This window comes from Phasianus colchicus, chromosome 25 (genome assembly GCF_987193195.1).
Source record: "Phasianus colchicus chromosome 25, bPhaCol1.hap1.1, whole genome shotgun sequence".
In the NCBI taxonomy this organism is placed as follows: domain Eukaryota; kingdom Metazoa; phylum Chordata; class Aves; order Galliformes; family Phasianidae; genus Phasianus; species Phasianus colchicus.
Genome location: NC_143460.1, coordinates 5,402,027 through 5,421,339, shown reverse-complemented (window position 1 = coordinate 5,421,339; position 19,313 = coordinate 5,402,027). Strand labels below are relative to the sequence as shown.

The following is a 19,313-nucleotide window of genomic DNA, read 5'->3' as shown; positions in this document are numbered from 1 at the left end:
AGGGGTGGGAACCACACAGCCCCTGCAGCACTGGGACCCCGGGGGCACTGAGCACAGCTGCAGGTGGGCGCTGAGCCCCGGGATGGAGCAGGGTGCCTGGGGCTGCCTGAGTTCAAAGCCTGAAAATCCAGCTGTGCAACTCTGTCCTGGGTTGGCACCCACGGTGCTGCGCTCAGCCCCTCGTGCATCCTGCCCTTAGACCCTTACAGCCCTCCTTTGGATGCTCTCTGATAGCTCTGCTCCGATTCCATGCCTGGAGGTGATGCCCCCAGGTCTCTGAGCTGTCCCACCCCTTCCCACTCAGCCCACAGGGTCTGCCCCCCCCCCAGCCCCGCAGTGCCCTCAATGTTTGGGGTTGGCTCTGAGCGTTGGGATGGGAATGGCTGTGTTTGGGGTGTGAGGTCCCAGGGGACAGCAGAGGCTCAGCTGTTGTTTCTAACTCTGTCCTGGCTGCCCTGGGAAGCCCGCAGGCTCTGTAATCACCTCTGGGGTCAATGGAAAGGGGTACAGTTCCTGGTAGAGGGCAAGAATGGATGAGTGGGATGGCCCCAGGGCCAAGAGTTGGGGATGGGACCCACCAGCATTGCTGGAAAGCCACGTCAGGGGCAGCAGCTTTGTGTGGGGTGTCCAAACCACTTGTAGGGGTCAGATGTCTTGAATTTGGGGCTCTGACACCTTCAGGATGTGGCACAGAAGGATATGGTCAGTGGGTATGGTGGGGATGGGTTGGGTTGGACTTGGGCGTCTCAGAGGTCTTCTCCAGCATTAATGATTCCCGGGGTCCAACCTCCCCATACAGCTCTGGGAATTCAGTGTTGGCATCCATCTCCTCAGAGACAGCCCAGAACAGCCCCTGCTTTGAATCAGTGTGTCCCAAGCACTAGATTATTTTGCAAAGAATTTGATCTCACACTGATCTTCCCCATAGATTTCCAGATTGTCCCCATCCTACACATGAAGAGCTCAGAGGGCATCTCATAAAACTACAGGCAACATCTCATAAAGCAACCCCAGTGTCTCCAGGCAGCTCATCACCGTGTGTGAGACAGTGGCAGGGACCCAAAATGTCCCCATGACATCAGGGGGATGGGGACACCCACACCTCCTGCTGGTCCTATGGCTGCTGGTCCTACAGCTCAAAGCCTAGGGCTGAGGAGAGCCCCCATCCCTCCCCTCCTCCTCCACCCAGGTCCCTACAGAGGACGAAACCTGAGCCTGGAGCCAATGGCATCCCAAAATTGCCTGCGCTGCACCCCGAGCCCCATTCCCCAGGCAGGGCTGTGAGGAATGCAGGGTCTTTTGTCACCAGCTAAATTTGGCTCCTCTGTGTGCAGAGAACAATCCCAAGGAGAGATGCTGGAGGCACAGCCCCGCGGGCATCTTGCCTTATAAAGGGCTGCCATAACACCTCCTCCTGCAGCCTGGGATCCACCACGCTGATCCTGTTCCTGCTGGGATCAGAGCAGGTGAAGCCAGGATGGGACTGCAACTGCGACTGCCACTGCCACCACTGCCACTGCCACCACTGCCACCACTGCCACTGCCACTGCCACTGCCACTGCCACTGCCACCACTGCCAAGCCCACAGCAGCAGAGGGGCTGCTGCATCATCCGCCCCATGGCACAGGTCCTGCAGGTGTCCTGGCAGTGGGAGGAGATGGGAACTGCACATCCTGTGTTCAGTGGGACATGGGGCTGCTGTACCCCCCATCACTGGAGCTGCCCCATGCACGCAATTGCGTGTCCCTCCGCGACCATAATAGATGTAGGATTAAAATACCAGGCATTGTCCTGCTGGGCTGCACGCTGGGGATTGTTTGCTCCTAAACTTGCCCCTAAAAATATCCTGGGAACAGGTGCTGCCTGCCCTATGGGCTGCACGGAGCCTCCTTTTGTGGGGACACCCGGATGGGGGGCAGGGAGCAGCTTAGGGGATGGAAACCGCTTGAGCATCCCAACCAGGACCTGGCTGCTCCTGGCCCACAAAGCTGCACTCAGCTCTAACCAAGCAGCTGGTGTTGGTGGTGGAACCCCCTCCCCATCACCCCCATCAGTGGGGATGTGCGCTCCTGCTGTGGCAGCCCTGTGGGCAGCACTGATGTGGGTACATCACTGCAGCTCATGGGCTGTGCATACATCAGCTCGCCGGGCTCTTCACCCCATCTCCATTTCTGCAAAAAAAAATAAAAATAAAGCTGAGAGAGTTTCTGCAGAGAGAAAAGCCATGCAGAGACTTGGCCTCCTTGCAGGGCTTACCCAGCACTGCGTGGGAGAGGAGCAGAGTGGGAAGCACAAGGGCACCGCTGTTGCACCCTGGATGCATGCATCTGTGCACATGGCAGCGAGCAGCAGCAGAACTGACCTCATGCAAACAGCAGGCATTGCTGTGAGCGCATTGGGGTGCAACAAACCCTGCTGTAATGCACACGTGTGCCCAAGGCAGCACCCCAGGTGTGTGCTGCACGTCACGGGGCGGTGGGGCTCGCAGTGCACCAGAGGGGATTTGTGCTATTTTTACTGACCACTTGGAAGCCAGCTGAGGGTTAACACTCCCCCTCCGCCGCCGGGCCCCGCAGTGCTCAGCTCTGCAGACACCAGGCACCAGCTCCCAGGTAAGAGGGTCCCCCCGGTGGGATTGCTGGGGATGTGGGGCTGTTGGTCCCCAGCTGTGGCAGTTCCATCTGAGTCGGCCACCAGCGCCGTTCTGGGGTGGATTGAGTCCTTCTGTGGCTCGGGGTCGCTGGTGGGATCGGGGAGGTGGGCTGGGAGTGCACCCAGAGTGGGTGCAGGGGGATGGCAGGGCCGGCTGTGTTTGATTTTACAGGGTTCTTTCTTTTAACATTTTCTCTGCTTTTGTGTTTTATGAAACTTTTTATGGCTGGAGACGTGTGGTCAGAGCAAAATGAGCTCGTCCCGATCGTGTCTCCATCAGAGAGCAAAGTCTTTTATGGATGCTCTGGGTCTGGAGCCCCCAGATCCCTGACACGAGCTCACCAGGCACGTCCTGCTGCTCCTCTAACCCTCCGGGAAGCCAAATTAGAACTATTTTGCCCTAAAACTTGGTTGTCCTTGGTAGAGGTCGCTGGGATGGGGTCTGGCGTGGGTCCCACCTCCTGGAACGTGGCTTTGTTCTGAGGGGAGGGAGAGGAACGCCATGAGGCTCCTCCAGCTGCTGCTGCTCTGCTGGGACACAAAGCGTTTTCTGTCCCCCCTGGGGAATTCAGGAGGGAGCAGTTGGGGTCTGCCCTCAGCCCTCCCTGCGCGTCCTCTGGGGCGCTCGATGTGTCACCAAAAACCTCCAAAAAAAGCGTGAAATGGGCAGCTGACGTCTGACTTTTGCTAAAAAATATATATCCTATTTTTGGGTTATTCTCTGTAAACCCTGAGGCCCAGCTGGCTCTGTGGGATGAGGCTCCTGTGGGGATCTGTGGCTTTTCTTCCCCAGCTGCAATGCTTCAGGTGGGAGTTTTGAGGCAGTGGGGACCCAGGGAGGGATGGGGACGAAGTGAGGGACTGCTGCCTGTATGCTGTGCAACGCTCAGCCTGGGGGCACCTCTCCAGGACCAGAGGAACTCTTCTTCATTTTCCCCTTTGCTGTTTCAAATGGTTCCCAAATTCGCTGGGGGTGCAAAGAGGTCGGTGGAGGTGGAACTCCTCAGTGTGAAGGAACACCAGCAGCCCCACCAGCACCGACGAGAGCTGTTTGTTACTGAGATGCGCCTTCAGTTTGGATGCAAAGAGGGGAGGAAGATTTGATGGGCATTTTCCCAGTGCTTTTCCCACCCCTGGGCTCACGCTGCGAGCAGCCAGCAGGGGCTCAGCACACAGCAGCTGCTGGGGCATAGGGTTACTGAGAGCATTCCAAGTATGAAATGGCGAGCGTGCCACGGTTGAGCAGTGCTGGATGCTGGAGGGTCTGAGCAGAGGGGGGGGTGACCCCTCACTCCGCCCATCCTGTGCACATCCAGACCCACAGCTCCCCACCCCGCCTGGGTGAGAGGTGGGGCAGGCATTGGGAAGCTCCATGGGGCACCAGGGCTGCTCCCCTCCATTGGCAGCACCGGACCGACGCCGTTTTGTGGCTTGTTTCATCCTCCTCTCCTGTTTGTTGATTTATTTACCAACCCATCCCTGTATCTACTTGGTTATTTCTGCACGTTATTTATTTCTGTCTGTGTGTGTTTGCAGGAGATCAGCCCAGTGCCACAATGCCGGAGCCGTAAGTAGTGCTGCTTCATCTCCCCCCGGGGTTCTCCCACTCCTACCCACTGAGATGCTTTTTTAATGGGGTTCAGACTGGAGGACAGATTGCTTGGGATCTCTGTGCTGTTTCCTTTGTAAAAAAATCATCTCCCTTCAACTAAAAATGCATAGCAACCTCAGTGTCCTCGTTGGAAGCTCGGAGCTTTCTGAGGTCAGAGGAAAGCATGGAATCACAGAATTTTGGCTTTTTGAGAGGGGACTTTCAGCTCCCAGAGAGCCCCATCCACTCAGCCTGGCTGCAGGTCAGGCTCACTGTGGGTGTGAGTCATTGCACACAGAGAGAAGGAAACCAATGGCAATCCCAAGGGAAACTTCTGCCTGCCACCTCCTTCTGATTCCCACTCATTGATGCTCTGTTCTCTCCTCTCCTTCACTGCTCCTGCCCAAATGCGCCCGCCAGCAGGGAGGTGAGTGCTGCTCCTTTTGAGAGGGATCATGATGCTCCCCTGCCTTTTCTCTCAGTTGGTTTTCAAAGCTTTTTCCTTCCCCTTTCCCCTAGAGAAAATCCAAGATCACAGCCTCACGCAAGCTCCTGTTGAAGGTGAGTCCCGAGGGCTGGAAACTCCCTGGGTTCAGTGGAACAGGAGCTGTGTGTTGGTGGGATGGTGGTGGGGAATGGCAGCTCCCACTCCCACCTTTTTCTGAGAAAGCTCATTGATGTGGGCTGTGGCTGATGGAGCAAATCTCCCCTCCCTTCCCCCTGTGCGAAGGTGGGAGAAGCTCTGAGCCCTCCTGTCTGCATCCACAGCCCCACAGCCCCCGTGTCGGTGCACCTGGGCTGTGCAGCACCACCCTGGGGGCTCCCCTTGCTGTGGCTTGGGAAAGTCTCTGCCACAGCAGAGCAAAGGCACGCAGAAGTGCTGAGGTCAGCATCCCGTGGGCCCAGCGGCACCTTTAGAGACCTCAGCAATGGGATCTGCCCATCCACACCTCCACCGTCTGCTTGTGCCCGCAGAGCTTGATGCTGGCAAAAGCCAAGGAGGAGTGGGATCAGGAGATCGTGGACAAACAGTCGGAGAAGGAGAGATACCTGTCCGAGCGCATCACCCCGCTGCACACCAGCGGGCTCTCCTTGAGCCAGCTTCAGGTACATCCCTGCCCCAAGGATGGAGTGATGGCTCTGCAGCACTGGGGCCACCGCTCACCTCCCCCGTGCTGTGCTTGGCTGCAGGACCTGTGCCGGGAGCTGCACGAGAAGGTTGAGATTGTGGATGAAGAGAGATACGACATCGAAGCAAAGTGCAACCATAACACTAGGGAGGTAGGAAGGGGAAGGCAGCTTCCACATTCTCCTGATCACCCCTTGTAAGTCTGAGCGCTCCTTTTCATGGTCCAGCTGCCATCCAGGTGGGACAGGGCTGTGACAGCTCTAAGCCCAGGGAGAGGTGGCCTTAAGGGCGGAGGCTTGGACCCTGCTGGGACTTGGGGTCATCAGAGACTGCTGTTTCACCAAGGCTTCCATTCAGTGACCTCCACTCCTCCCTTCCCCATCCTGCAGATTAAAGACCTGAAGCTCAAAGTGCTCGACCTGAGAGGGAAGTTCAAGCGGCCCCCGTTGCGGAGGGTCCGCGTCTCTGCTGATGCCATGCTGAGAGCTCTGCTGGGCTCCAAGCACAAGGTGTCCATGGACCTGAGAGCCAACCTGAAGTCTGTCAAGAAGGAGGACACAGAGAAGGTGGGTAGATGGAGGGATGTGCAATTAATAGGTAGACAGAGGTTCAGTGTGGATCATAGGACCACCTGGGAGCTGTTGGGCTGCACCAGGTAACTGGCAGATAATGGCAATGGAGGATGGCATCTGTGGAGCTGCAAATGCAGAGAGTTTGGTCTTTGGTCTTCTTGGGTGCCAGGATAGCTCTGATTTGGTGCAATCCCAGTCACAAACACCCAGGAGACCCCCAGGCCCAGATTAGATAAGAGAGCAGTGCAGCAAGCACACTTGGCAGCAGACAGACAGCCCAGCTCACAGCAGCTTTGCAGAGATTAGAGAAGGGAGTGAGTCCCAGCACTGCATTGGGACTTTCTTGCCTTGACTCCTTGCTTTGGTCCACCTTGTGCTTCGTAGCCACAAGGAGATGACTTTCAGGTCAGGCCATCCTGGCAGTCCCACACAGAGTCTGGAGGACTTTTTTTCAGTGCCTTGTTCAGGAATTGCAACTTTTTGGTCCTTCCTGGAGCAGCAGCAAAGTTGGGATGTCCAGATTCCTCCTAGAAAAGCTCTGCTGCTGTCCCAGTGCCTCTCCTCAAAGATCACTGTGTTTTACCTCCTGGTCCCAGCTCAGCAGTTTGCACAAAAGCTTCAATTTTCTGCTCATTTTTCCTTTTTATTTCCCCCCCATTGTTGCTTGTAGGATGTATTTTCAGTCCTTTGGACAGAAAACTGCACTTACAGGTCTCAACGCCAGGTGGTGATCAGATCTGAGTTTATTTTAGGTGCCGTGAGATTTGGGAGCAGGGCTTGTAATCTATGAATGCCTGTGGGCTGGCAGAGCGGTGTCTGGGCACGCACCCAGGGCTGCCTCCTCCCCATTCTGTGCTATCGGGCTCCCCCTGCACCTCCAGCACTCCCAGCCCCATCCAAGCTGAGCTCTCCTTGCAGTGAAAAGTGCTTCTGCTTGCACTCAGTGTAGAACTGGAATAAGTCCCACATCAGCTTCATCCTCCTAAGGAGATTTTCTGGGATTTTCATGCTTTGGTAGCCTCATGCATCCAGAGCTCCCTGCTGCAGCCCCCCTTGGCCAGCCCCACATCCACGCACTCGGGGCACAGCTCTGATGGAGAGGGCATTTGCAGCAGGGCAGTGGCTGGCCATGTGCAGGGCTCTGTGCAGTGGGGCAGGGAGCTGTGGGGCTGGCAGTGCTCTGTTCCCAACCCCTGTCCCTGCTGTCCCCATCCCCCTGGCAGGAGCGCCCCGTGGAGGTGGGTGACTGGCGCAAGAACGTGGAGGCCATGTCGGGGATGGAGGGGCGGAAGAAGATGTTTGATGCTGCCAAGTCCCCCACGGGACAGTGAGAGGTAACCCCAGCGAGTGTTATCCCGGCTGGGATCCCAGTTCCTTGGGCTGCTTTTTGGGAAGCACTTCTTCTGCCCCACTGCTCTGCTCTGTTTCTCTCCCACAGGAGCACCAGGACAGAAGAACATCCCCAATCCTTCTGGCTGCCCCCTGACCCCCCATGTTGCTGCCCCTCTGTCCTCTTTGCATCCTTGCCCTGAACTCCCCACTGAGATGAACCATGTAGACAACCATCTAGGAAAGAGATCTGAGTTTCTTCCCTTCAGCTCTGCCTTTCTCCCCACTCTCAGTCTCACCCACACAAGATGTGCTCTTGGAGGGGCCACCATCCACCATCCCCTCCCAACCCTGCAGGGAGGGGACAGCCCCGCTCCCCCCGTTCCCAAACCTCCAGCACAGCCTGAGATGTGCCCATGTGGCTGCATGTGTATTAAAGGATGGTCTGTGGGGCCGAACACTGCATGAGCTCATCTCTGCATTGGCCAAGAGTAGGTGTGGGTACATAGCAAGACAACCCGGTCCTTTCCTGTGCCCTGGGCTCAGCCTTGCATGGGGATCATCTCTTCCAGCCCCCATCACAATGGTACCCCCAGCTCTGCTGAGCTCCCCATCCCCCTGTCACTTCCTACATCACTGCAGGAATGGGTGGGTGCACCCCATAATCGTGTCTCCCACTTGGACATGGTGCCTTTGGGATTGGAGATCCCGGTTTGGCCATGGTTCCACTGGGTGGGAGATCCACCATCACGACCCCAACAACAAACATGAAGGGTTTCAGCTCTGATCGCTCTGCCCATGTGGGCTCTGCGCCGAGGCTGCGTCCTGGGATCCCCAGAGGGAACTCACACACATGGCTGTGATTCTGGCAGGGGAAGAAAGGTGTGGAGGGAGAGGCAATAACTGTACCTGACCAACTGGAATAGCTGGAAAATGCAGGGAGGTTTCATGGAAACAAAGCCTTCTTCAGAACTGAAACAGAAGCAGAAAACCCAAACCGAGTTGGGGTCGAGAATGAAGCTCTGAGCTCAGCGTAATTATGATAATTGGGTACTTTACAAACAGGGGTGGTGTTTGTGGGGCAGGGTGGGATGGCAGTGAGATGAAAGGCAATGGAGAGGTGGGTGCTGTGGGACCGGGCTCTGGTGGGCACTGCTTGGATGCCCAACACATCTCCAAATCCTCCACACTGAAACGCTGTGTGCTGCAGCAGGGCGATGCCCAGGGCTCACCAGCACATCCCTGCAGCCAGGAAGGCACTCACTGCAGGCTATAGCTGGCTCTGAATGATCAGATTGGGTTTAAATTGAGGGGCAAATAGAAAAAAAGACATCCTGACCCCCAGGTTCATCGACTTTTCCAAATATGATGTTTCCCAGTTGCTGCGTCCTGCTCTCATCCTTCTCTGGTGGAAAACCATTCCTACCACTATGGGTTACCATGAGTAACCATGACCATTTTGCCCTGGGAGCGTTTGCAGCCCTGCTGGTGGTGGGAGCTGCAGAGGGAGGGCTGGGGGCAGCGGGCAGCCCTGGGTTGGGTGAGTATGTCCCCATACCCCTCCAACCCCATGGCCTCTGCAGAACACTGCATGAGGTCAGTGCTAGGCTGCCAGCTTATGGAGAAGCTAAACTCTGACCCGTTGCTCATATCAGAGGGAATTCCTCGTTAATTACAACTAATTTCCTGTGCTATGAGGGATGCAATCTGCCGTGCAGCTGCTTTCCAGCTGGCAGCATCAGTTACTTCATGTAATGCAACCTGAAAGGCTGCCAGTGACACTGCTGCTGGGGGACGTCTGTACCTTGTCATCATTAGCTGTGGCCGTGGGGCATCACAGGAGATGGCTTCTGCTGAAGAGGCCTCTGCAGAGGATGACAGGAACTTGAAGGACTCTACAGCACCCCTGGGGCACCGCAGGGGCAGCTGTGAACCAAGGCATCCAGTGCTTGTCTAAAATCTTTTACTTTCCTCTTCTTCCTGCCTTCCTTCCTTGGTTGGGATTTGCTTGATTTCTGAGCAAAAATGAACCAACCTGAGATGCCTTCATGCTTGGCTTCCCTCTTCCAGTGGAGGTAGCCCTGTGCTCCCTGTTTCTCACACATCACAGCCACCTTCCCCAAAGCTGAAGGAGTTTTAGGCAGGGAGCAAAGTGTGATGGAGGAGCGGAGCAAGGGCCGATGTCAGGACCAGCGGATGGGTGGAGGTGCAGGATGCACTGCTGGGCCCCGGGGCGAGGCTGAGGAATGCCCCAATTACAGCACAATTATGAGAACTGGAAGCTCTCCACTGCCCTCAGCCAAAGGAACACGCGTGGGGATGAGGCACAGGACAGTGTTCCCAAGGGAAAAAACAACAATCCTGGCCTGGCTCCTTAATGGGTATAAATGGGTGTCCTCTGCTGCTCTGCGCCAGGTGAGGTTCTGGCCTCCTGCTCCATTCCCAGCAGCAGTGGCTGGAAAAGCCACAGCTAAGAGGGAAAGTCCAAGCAGAGATAAATATTGAGGGAATAGATGGGAAACAGTGATGGTGAGATAGCAAAACCTGGTGCTAACTCCGGCATTTTCAGCATAGCAGAGATGAAGGACAATGATAAACACGCTCAGAAGGTTCTTGCAGGGCTGGGATTTGGGGATAAAGTGGCAGATGATCTTCCAGGGAAAATCCAACGTGAGTTCGTACAGAACGACTGGCTCAGGATTGGCCATTGTTAACGTGGGAGTGGCAGTTTGGGCTTACAGCAAACATGAAAAAACACAGAAAGTGGAGGAGAAAGATGAACTGACTGCTCTGGGGCAGCAAATATCTCACACCAGTGGTGTCCTGATGGCTGAAGATCAACGCTTTGTGCTGCCAAACAGCTCAGCTTGAGCCGGCCCAAAGCAATGGGGAGGTGGGAGCTCTTCTTTGGTGGGGAACAGAGCTGGGAATTCTGTGCTGGAGGAGAAACTCACTGAGGGGTCTTTAAAAGTCTCTTTAAAAGGGGTCTTTAAATAGATCTGAGCTGAAAATGAAGATCAGGGCAGTCCCAGGGGTGAGCATCACCAGTGCTTATCCTCTGCCTGATCGCTGTCCGCTAAATCCTGGCTAGAATTTCTTCATCTTCATCATAAAAGGAATCACAAACCACAAGGTTTTATGTTCCTTTTCTCCATAGATCCTAGCTGGGGGTGTTCTTTCACTGCGCTCAGCCTAATCCTCCTAAAAATCCTGCTAAGTCCTGTGCCTCAGTGCTATCCTTTGGCAATGAGTTTTGCAAGTAAAGCACTCGCCGTGCATTAATCAGAAAGGTTCATTGCTTTCTAGCAGCTCGCTGATGCTGGACGGCTATATATAGTTTGTCAGCAATTAGTGGGACACTTACAAGGTTATTTAAGTAAGTTCTTTGTGCCACAACTCACGGAACTCCTTGTATGGGTGTTGAAAGGCAACAGTGACAGCAAAGAGGAAGGAAAGCAGAACTGGCTCGGGGTGGGAGGCCCATGGGACATAGATGGCCTTCAGAAATGGAGTTTTGATCAGCAACCTTTAGTTCAAAGGGACCACAGGGGCTGTTCAGGTCTTGGCACACCTGGAGGAATTTGGGTCGGGGTCTGGGGAGCAGCTCAGAGGGATGATGGGTTTGTGGGGCTGAGGATGGGCGCCCCAAAATCACCGCTGGGTGAGCTCCCTCAAGTCCTTCTGGGTGCTTTTCAATGCAGCAAAGCTCACAGCAGTGGAGAGGCCACCAGACGTCCAGGAAAAAAAAAAAAAAAAAAAAGGCTTCAAGGAGCGTGGCACCCTCCCATCTCTTTGGGCACGCTCTGCACCCAGCCGGAGGTGTTTAATGACTGTTTTGGATCCCGGAGAGCCAGCGGCTGCCTCCTCCCACGCGCCCACGGTAATTCACCTCCTCCAGCCTCTCGCAGGAGGCGTTGACGGGCGCAGGGTGCTGGTAGAACAGGTTCTGGGCTGGGAGTTGTCTCCAAAACCCTGGGAGACCTGGATGGATCCAGCCCAGAGCGCGGGTCTCGCTGTGAGCCCTGGCACAGCAGGCAGCGAGCTGAGCTCTGCTTTGCGTGGCACTCCTGGGCAGGGCAGCTTTTGCACGGCGCTGCTAGTAGACAAATTACAGCCCTGCCTCTGTCCAGGTAGATAAGAGACCATGTGATGCAGCGGGGTGGTGAACGGGCTGCAGGAGGGTAAAGGTGCACAGGGAAATAACCTTGCAGGTTCCCTCCCTCCTCGGGCAGCCAGTCCACGCCAAAACACCTTTGCCTGGATGCTTGCGAGGTTTTGGGGCTGCCGGAGACCCACGAGAAGCGGTGATGTCTTTCAGCAGGAGGAATTGGTCTGACCTCTCCAGGTGGGTTATGGCAGCGAGGATGGGGTCAGGGTGGGCTGCCGGCACTGCGGGGTGTGGGGAGGATGGGGGTTGCCATCAGGTGCTGGTGCTGCCCCATTAGTACTTGGTGCTGGGGGGGTTTCTCGTGGGTCGGTGAGACCCGGAGTGGTTTTGTTTCTTCTGCCTATGGGAGAACGGAAGCAGCTCTGGAGAGTTATCCGTGCCCCATGCCGGGTGTGTTCCTGGTTTTGGGGTCTATTTGCTGTTCTCTGTGCTGGTTCTGGGAAGGGCTATGGGGTTTTGTGCTCTGCTGTGCATGCGAGGCCCCCATTGCATGCCCAGGCTCTGCCCATCTGATTCATCCCCACCACCAAACCTGCCCGGCCCCGTGGCTGTGCCCTTCCGAAAGGGATTTGGGTTCCAGTGGGAGCTCCTGGGCTGGGGGAGGTGGGGGCTGGGGGCTCACACGCAGCCCAGGGACGTGGGGTCGGTGCCGGCATCGCACACACCCAGAGCTGGTCACGGTGAGTCAGACACAGCCCACAGAGCGGTGCAGAAATCCCTGTCTGGCTGTTGGCTCACCCAGCCAAAGGGCCTCCAGGACGGCTGTAGTTTGGGGTAAAACACCCAAAGGGATCAGCCCCGAATTAGGAACTGATCCCCCAGTGCTCAGGGGCTGTCAGGGCACATCGGTGCCTCTATCACCGGGCTCTGGGACAAATCCAGGGTGCATCCAAACCCCATCCGGGGCCACCTCCATGCCCAGCAGGACCTGTGCCTGGCACTTGCACAAGGCAAGAAGGCGGTTTCTCCTCCCAGGAGATGAGACAGCATTCCCCGAAACAGCAGAGATGTCAAATATCTCAGCACTAATGATTAACAGGGCAGGAGAGGACAAGGCAGGGGAGAGCTGCCAACCTCCTTTTACTCATCTCTTTGAGGTTAAAAAAGGTAATACAGTGAGAAAGGAATCCCTCTTTGAAAAAGCAGAGGGAAAGATTGGCAAAGCAAATCCATAGCCTGATGTGTGGATTATTTAATTACCAATAATGAGAAACTGCACGTCAGCAATGCCAGCTATGTGCCGCCTGCAGGAGCCAAACAAACGCGAGGCGGGGAAACCTCAGTTTCATTTTGGAGCCTGTGTGTGCAAATCAAAGTAACGTGGGCTCGGAGTTTTGGCTCTGGGTTTTCACTGTGGGAGGGACACACGGCAGCTCCTCTGTCCTTGCAAATATAGCTGAGCGGCTCTGCAAGGGCAGCTGAGCTGCGCAGAGCTGTTTGCAGGCAAATAGAGGGGAGCACTGCTGCAATGCTGGGGATGCTCACAGATCCCCACCTTCTCCATCCCTGCTGCACCCCAGGCCACGCTGTGCTCGGGGTGATGGGGACGGAGGCAGGCAGCACACGCTGTGCCATGACCCCATCCCTGCTCTCTGTTCCGCACTGCTGCCCCTGCAGCCTCCCCGCCTCCGTCCACCAGGAAGAACAGAAGCTGCGAATGGTCGCGGGGGGTAATGTGGTTTAATTTATCACCCAACCTTCATTACACAGTAACTCACAGAGCGCACGGAGAGTCGCTGTGTCCGCAGTGGTGCTGGACCCGGGCACGCTCTGACTTTCACATTCTTAAAATCAGCTTCAGAGCAAATGCTGGGCCTGGGTGCAGCTGCACAGAGTGCTGTGAGGGGCTGGATCCTGCAGGGCTGTGAGTGTTCACAGCTGGCTCAGGGCTGGGGCTGCAGGTACACAGATGCTGTCGTGAAAACCGCACAGCAGCCTGGAAAATATTGCCTAACACAGTGGCAGAGAGAGCGGGCACGGTTTGCATGGAGATAGGAGCCTTGCTCTCCAAATACCTCTGTATTCAGGTCGGTGTTTTAGCCTAAAAGCCATTACTTTGGTGCCAAAATGACTCTTTAGAACATTGGCATTTTGGTATAAGCAGCGGTTATAACAAATTCCTGGTCCTTCTGGCTGTGGGTGCCAGGGGAGATCTGTGTCCTTCTGCCCCGGGGCCTTTTGAACAATGAATATTAAAAGGCCATCTCCATAACCCATGTTGTGGCCACGACCTGCTGTTGCTCGTGGTGACCCACAAGGGTGTGTGGTTGGGATCCGTGCTGCGGTTCCAGGGCTCTGCTGAGTTACAGGTGAGACATCCTCACCCAGATAATCTGGCTTAATGTAGGGATTCCTTTCCAATGAATGCTGCCTCGAATGGGAAACATTAGGAGTTGGAAAGTCAGATGCTTGCATTGGGAAATGTGGGTATCAGTTGGGTGGAGCAGGAGTGCTTTGCAACACATGGTTCGTGTTGGTGTCCCCTCCCCTGTGCTCAGCAGTCCCACACCTCAACCGTGGTTGGATTTTTGGGTGGTCCTGTGCAGAGCCAGGAGTTGGACTCAGTGATCCTGATAGGTTCCTTCCACCTCTGGATATTCTATGACTCTGTGATTCCACATCTCCTCCCAAACAGCCTGGCCAGGCAGAGGACACTTGAAGATGAAGAAGAGCAGCAGAGGGAGCGCCGGCGGAGGCACCGCAACCTGTTGTCCTCCTCATCCGTGGATGAAGACCACCCCAGCCCTGGGAAGGACCCCAGCCCCGCTCCCAGCAGGTGGGTGCCAGGTGCCAGCCATGCCTTGGATGCTTCTTGGGCTAAACTGTGCTGGAGCAGAGAGGTGCCCCATCATTAGGTTAACCTCACCTGTGGGCTGGAAGCCTTCCCTTGGTGCTGGGTGCTGAGGTCTGGCCCTCTCGGTCTCTCTGCAGGCCCCAGGCCCCGGTGAAGCTGATGGCTCCCGAGGAGGGCGAAGAGCGTAAGCTGACAGAGGTGCTGAGGACAAAAGAAGGGAGACGGATGAGGTCAACAATGGCAGTGCCTGAGAAACCAAAACAGGAGAAGGAGCAGCAGGAGGCAGGAATGAAGCCGCACACGGGGCAGGAGAGCATCGCGGCTGCAGAGCGGGGTCAGGATACGGCCCCAGCCCCAGCAGGAGAGCAGCACCCGGAGCAGAGCCATGGGAGGAAGGTGACAGCAAGAGGACGGCTACAGGACAGAGAAGGATCGGGTGTGGGGACACTGCGGGGAGAGCAGAGGAGGGAGGAGGAGCAGCAGCGAGTGGCTCCAGAGCTGGGGGGCTGCCGGCTGCGCGAGGTGAAGATCCTGACCCGGACCAGGAGCTCCAGCACGGAGGAGAAGGCAGCCTCAGAGGGGACCTCACCTCCAGCCCAGCAGGTGAGCGGGACCTGGGCATGGTGCTGAGCCTTGGGCTGGGAAGTTCTGGGTGCTGGAAGGACAAAGGAGAACCAAAAGGTACCAGGAGGGAAATGCAGCCTGTTGGGGAAGGCGTGTTTGGGGAAGTGCTTCCTGGCCTCCTGGTGCTGCTGGCTGAGCAGCACTTTGTGAGGTTGGGATCTGTCCTTGCCCTTCCACACACTCTAGATGGATGAGGAGGCACCACAGTCCCACCTCCTCCTTCCCTCACTTTGCATGTGCCACTATGATCGCCTTCTCCTGCAGCACTGCCAGTTGCCATCAGGTTTCCCCGGAGGGATGTTTGGGCTTTGCAAATCCAAAGGAGACAGCCAAAGTTTGGATGGTCAGGATCTCAAACCACCATCTCCAAACCATTTCCACCCTGGCTTCTCTGATCAGTGCACCCGAACCTTCCCTGCAAACTCTGCATGGCTGCATCAGATGTCTGCTTTTTTCCCAGCAACCACCCAGGAATCCCTCAAAGGAGGGAATGCAGCCGCCTCCCAGCCAGGAGGAACCTACAGAAAAGCGGGATGCTCCTCCAGCTCCTGCCACCTACAGCACCTCCATCAGAAGAAGCAGCCCAAGAACAGTCTCCTTTCGGGTAAGAGCAAAACAAGGGTGAAAAAAAATAACATTAAGGCAGTGGAAGATGAGAGCAGGGAAGGGTTCTTTGGTCTCCAGGCACAGATCCTCTTCCAAAATGTGCACTTGAAATCCACCCTTCAGTCTGGGCATTGCTCTGCTTCAGTCTTTCTTCCGTTTCCCTTCTTCTCAGACCAAAAGTCCGTGGCAGCAGACATTCGTGTGCGTTGTTTGCATTGTGCTGGAATGGAAATTTGTGGGAAGGGGGGAGAAAACAGGGAGCTCGTTGTCAGGGAGATCCCCAAAGGTCACAGACACAACCATCCGCCCTCTGGCATTTCTGTTCTTCTCTGAGAATGCCAAATGAAAAAAAAAAATACATCCATCCTGCTTCTCATTTCTTGATACCTCAGGTTTGAGATCTGGCTCTTCTGCAGGTGAAAGCAGAGCATGTTTGAGAACGGGGAAGCTGAGTCCAACCCAGGTTCTCTTGTTCTTATCTGTTGCTCCTGTATTCCATCCCCTTGTGTCTTCCAGGTGATCTCAAATAAACAGAAAGAAGAAAGTGAGAGTCCTCTTGCAAGAAGGTCAGAGCCCTCCATGTGCTGCCTTTATGGGCAGGGATGGTCCCTCCTCTGTTTCCAAAGGGAGGAGGAGGGGATGGGACCTGACCCTGGGTCTGCAGAACGTTGGCCCCAGGCTGACTGGCCAGGATGCTCAGAGGGACAGCAGACTGGGAAGAAGATGGGGACACAGCTTAGTGGGTGATGGGTTGGTGGTTGGACCTGATGGCCTTAGTGGTCTTTTCCAACCTTAAGGATTCTGTGATTCTAAGACGAAGCCCAGATCTGTTTGTGCTGGAGATGGTAAACTGGGGAGCCAAGAGCGTGGGCCATATTAATCCCCACAGATCTGGGTCACTGTCAGGGATGGAGCTGCTTCCCTGGCACATGGGTGCAGGATGAGTGCCTGGGTTGGATGAGCTCTCCTCCTATCAAGTGGGGCCCCCCAGGGCCGTGGACTGAGGCAAGGAGATCCTGGGGGCTGCATTGAACTCCCTCCCCTGTTCTTCACAGCGCGAGCATGAGGATCCCAGGCAGCAGCAGCAGCATTGAGGAGAAGCTGGAAAAGTACACATCAGCTGTGCAGGTAGAGAAACCAGGCTGGGAGATGTGAGGATGGGGGAGGGAAGGGGTGGGCTGGAGCTGAGTGAGAAGAGAGGGACTGAGCTTCACCAAAAAAAGAGGGACTGAGCTTCACCCCATCCCAATAGGGCTGAAGAATGTCCCATGTGGAAAATGGATCAGCTTCGGGGTTTTAGGAGCAGAACCTTGGAGAGGGTCATGGGGATGCTGCATGGGCATCTGCTGGGCAACCCCGAGAGCTGGAGAAGGTCAAGGAGGGAGCAGACTGTGAGTTCTGCTCTGCACCCCAGGGGTGAGCACAGCCCCCACTGATACCCCTCCATCTCTTGCAGCGCTCGGGCTCAGTGAGATCTTCCCTGACAGTCCAGAAGAGCCTGATGTTGACTTCAGAGGGGGTGGCCAGCAAACGCAACTTCTTCGAGGCCAGCGCTCCCAGCAAGGCAGAGCCGCTCGCTGCCAGGAAGGTGAGGGGAGACATCGGCTTTTTAGGGTAAATCTTCTCCATTTTGGGTACCGATGTGTTGGACATCAATGTGCAGTGTGACGGGCTGCTGTCTGGATGGGTTTGGTGGGAGATTTTCGATGGGCAGAGCAGGGCTCAGGCCGCCCAAACTGCATTCTGGCAGCGAGTGGGTTCGTATTTGGGGAGCTGGGACAGAGCCAGTGCTGGTCCTCACCTTGTGTGGATTTGCTCAGTCTCCCTGTGCTCTGTGCCACAGGACAACCTGAAGATCCCGGGATCGGTGACGTCGCGCATTAACCTGTGGATCAGCCGAACTCAGGAGCCTGCCAAGGAGGAAAAGAGCAAGGTAACAGCTTGTGCCATCACCTTGGGACGAACCCTGAGACCTTGCAGCCTGGTGGGACACGTCCCTGCATCTAGAGGGGCAGGTGGGGCTTGAAGGGTTTGGAGGAGCTTTGGTTGAACCCATTAAGGACTCACACGGATACTTCACACGGGCACTGTGGAGCTTGAGGAGCTGCTGTGCATCAAGCTGTGCTTGGGGTCTGGAATGATTTACATCCTGTGTGCAGGATGTCCCCCAAATGATGGCGTCCCACAGCTGCGGGGACTCAGACTTGGCTCCAGGGGCACGGATTTGGGGGAGATGGGGAGGAGACACTTTGGCTTCCAGGCAGCTTTCTGTGCTTGGAGAGATTCAGCAAGGACAAGTGCTGGGCAGATGTCACCCTATACAGCAATAGGATTTGTTGCAGCCTCCTGGTACAGGACGAGGAGGGGCAGCCCCAGTCGGTCAGACATGCCTGGGCACCCCCAGCACTGAGCTGTGGGATTAGCACTGCCCAGACATGACTGCATGGGAGGCTGCACTGCCTCGGTCTGCCTGAAAGGGTTTGCTCCTGGGGTCACTCCTGGGTAAAACTTTCTGCCTTGGTTGGTTTTTGTTTTTTTTTTCCCCTTATAATAACACTTCCCACCGCGCAGTTCCTAGAGATTTCAGTTGGGTGGAAATTCTTCACCCAGAGGCAGGATGCACGGGGAGGACGGAGGACCTCCCTGTGCCGCTCACAATTCTCCTGTTTGCAGGACATCAGGAAGATCAACAGCCTGCCAAGGCGTGACGGCTGGGTGAAGCCGCCCAGAGAATCCCCTGCAAACCCCGAGGTAGATGTGGGGCTGCGCTGAGAGCCGCCCTGGGCTGGGGCAGGGCTGGGATCTGCATCACTCGCAGCTTCAGCCCCGTCCCTCCATCGTTGCTTCGCTTTCTTTTCCAGTTGTAACAATACCATACGCAACATTATCAGATGATAAAAACTGTTCTGCTCTGAAGATCAAAGCCTGGCCCTGCCCTGCCGTCCAGCAGCCCATAGTGCCAAAAAGTCCCCACTGCCACCTGCGGGTGGAACGGTGCGGCCCGGGGTCCTCTGCTGGTGGGCTGGAAAGGAAGAAGGCTGGAAGTCCATCCCTGCATCCCCTCTCCTCTCTCACTGCCCTGGCCAGGAGTATCCAGACCTGGAGGCTCCCTGCAGACTCTGAACAGACCCTTGCCTTGCTTTCCTACAACGTTGTGCTGTCCTGCTCCCATTCCCTGGCTGTGCCCCATAACTGTGCTTGCTAAAGGGATCTGCCCATACCTGTCCCTTGCAGCTGGATCGTGTCAGCAGTGAGGCTGCACATCCATAAACTGTGCCCAGCCCCATGTGTGGGGCGAGGTGGGGGGCAGGGAGATGTCACCCCTCCCCAGGGCTGGCCCAACCAAAGGCAAAGGCTGCAAAGTGTGTGTGCCACGATTGTAGCCTCGAGACCCCGAAGACCCCAAAGCCACCTGGTCCCCACATGCCCGCTGTGCCCACCTGGGGGGACACCAGTTGCCTATAACACGATGCCCAAATCCTTCTGCCACAGGCTGGGGCTGTGCCTTCAGCAATCACTGTGCTGTCCAAATTCGGTGTGGGACCCTCCTGCTGCCCCCGGATCTGCTCTTGCTTGTTTGGCTTTGGATAGGACTTGATTTTCTCTAGGACTGGGTTGTTTTCTAATAAAAGTGGCTCCTTCTGAAATGTTCCTGCTTGGCTGGGACCTGAAGGATTCGTTTCCCATCGTCCTGCAAGAGGAAAAAAGCAAAAATTTAAGACAGATATCTCGGGGTGGGGGATAAAAGCAGTCTGAGCTTTCGTATGGCAGCATCTGGGGCTGCAGCAGAGGGTCGGGTCCGAAGTGCTGCCTTATCAGCGTCCCCAGCCCTGGGAGGTGACAGCTGG

At 56.0% G+C, this 19,313-nt stretch overlaps 2 protein-coding genes across 8 annotated transcripts; both read left to right on the top strand.

Moving 5' to 3' along the window:
- The first annotated feature begins 2,254 nt into the window (after window positions 1-2,254).
- Window positions 2,255-7,731, top strand: TNNI1 (troponin I1, slow skeletal type). Of its 3 annotated transcripts, none has more exons than XM_031608586.2 (8): window positions 2,255-2,612; window positions 4,189-4,219; window positions 4,763-4,804; window positions 5,219-5,350; window positions 5,435-5,524; window positions 5,762-5,938; window positions 7,168-7,278; window positions 7,383-7,731. In XM_031608586.2, the coding sequence occupies exons 4-7, from the start codon at window positions 5,225-5,227 to the stop codon at window positions 7,273-7,275; spliced, it is 501 nt and encodes a 166-aa protein (XP_031464446.1). In that variant the 5' UTR covers window positions 2,255-2,612; window positions 4,189-4,219; window positions 4,763-4,804; window positions 5,219-5,224; the 3' UTR covers window positions 7,276-7,278; window positions 7,383-7,731. The 3 variants fall into 3 exon arrangements, with proteins under 3 accessions (XP_031464446.1, XP_089980877.1, XP_089980878.1); XM_090124751.1 differs by having other exon boundaries at window positions 4,189-4,670; XM_090124752.1 differs by lacking the exon at window positions 2,255-2,612 and adding an exon at window positions 3,971-4,103.
- Window positions 7,732-7,843: 112 nt separating this feature from the next.
- Window positions 7,844-19,117, top strand: LAD1 (ladinin 1). Of its 5 annotated transcripts, none has more exons than XM_090124744.1 (11): window positions 7,844-9,688; window positions 11,485-11,618; window positions 14,077-14,217; window positions 14,373-14,838; window positions 15,320-15,463; window positions 15,982-16,031; window positions 16,521-16,593; window positions 16,922-17,053; window positions 17,309-17,398; window positions 18,139-18,216; window positions 18,327-19,117. In XM_090124744.1, exons 1-11 carry the CDS (start codon window positions 9,431-9,433, stop codon window positions 18,330-18,332), a joined length of 1,572 nt encoding a protein of 523 aa, XP_089980870.1. In that variant the 5' UTR covers window positions 7,844-9,430; the 3' UTR covers window positions 18,333-19,117. The 5 variants fall into 5 exon arrangements, with proteins under 5 accessions (XP_089980870.1, XP_031464442.2, XP_089980869.1 ...); XM_090124745.1 differs by lacking the exon at window positions 18,327-19,117 and adding an exon at window positions 10,975-11,153 and having other exon boundaries at window positions 9,564-9,688; window positions 11,506-11,618; window positions 18,139-18,252; XM_031608582.2 differs by lacking the exon at window positions 18,327-19,117 and having other exon boundaries at window positions 11,506-11,618; window positions 18,139-18,252.
- Window positions 19,118-19,313: the final 196 nt, after the last annotated feature.

What these genes read in the sequence shown, in the direction of transcription:
- LAD1 (XM_090124743.1), top strand. Translation starts at nt 9,431, where the DNA reads ATGGAGGAGCGGAGCAAGGGCCGATGTCAGGACCAGCGGATGGGTGGA. An exon ending in CCTCTGCTGCTCTGCGCCAG is followed by an intron (nt 9,689 to 11,484) that starts GTGAGGTTCTGG and finishes ATAACCTTGCAG; the next exon opens with GTTCCCTCCCTCCTCGGGCA. An exon ending in CCAAGGAGGAAAAGAGCAAG is followed by an intron (nt 17,399 to 18,138) that starts GTAACAGCTTGT and finishes TCCTGTTTGCAG; the next exon opens with GACATCAGGAAGATCAACAG.
- TNNI1 (XM_031608586.2), top strand. Translation starts at nt 5,225, where the DNA reads ATGCTGGCAAAAGCCAAGGAGGAGTGGGATCAGGAGATCGTGGACAAA. An exon ending in TCTCCTTGAGCCAGCTTCAG is followed by an intron (nt 5,351 to 5,434) that starts GTACATCCCTGC and finishes GCTTGGCTGCAG; the next exon opens with GACCTGTGCCGGGAGCTGCA. An exon ending in GCAACCATAACACTAGGGAG is followed by an intron (nt 5,525 to 5,761) that starts GTAGGAAGGGGA and finishes CCCATCCTGCAG; the next exon opens with ATTAAAGACCTGAAGCTCAA.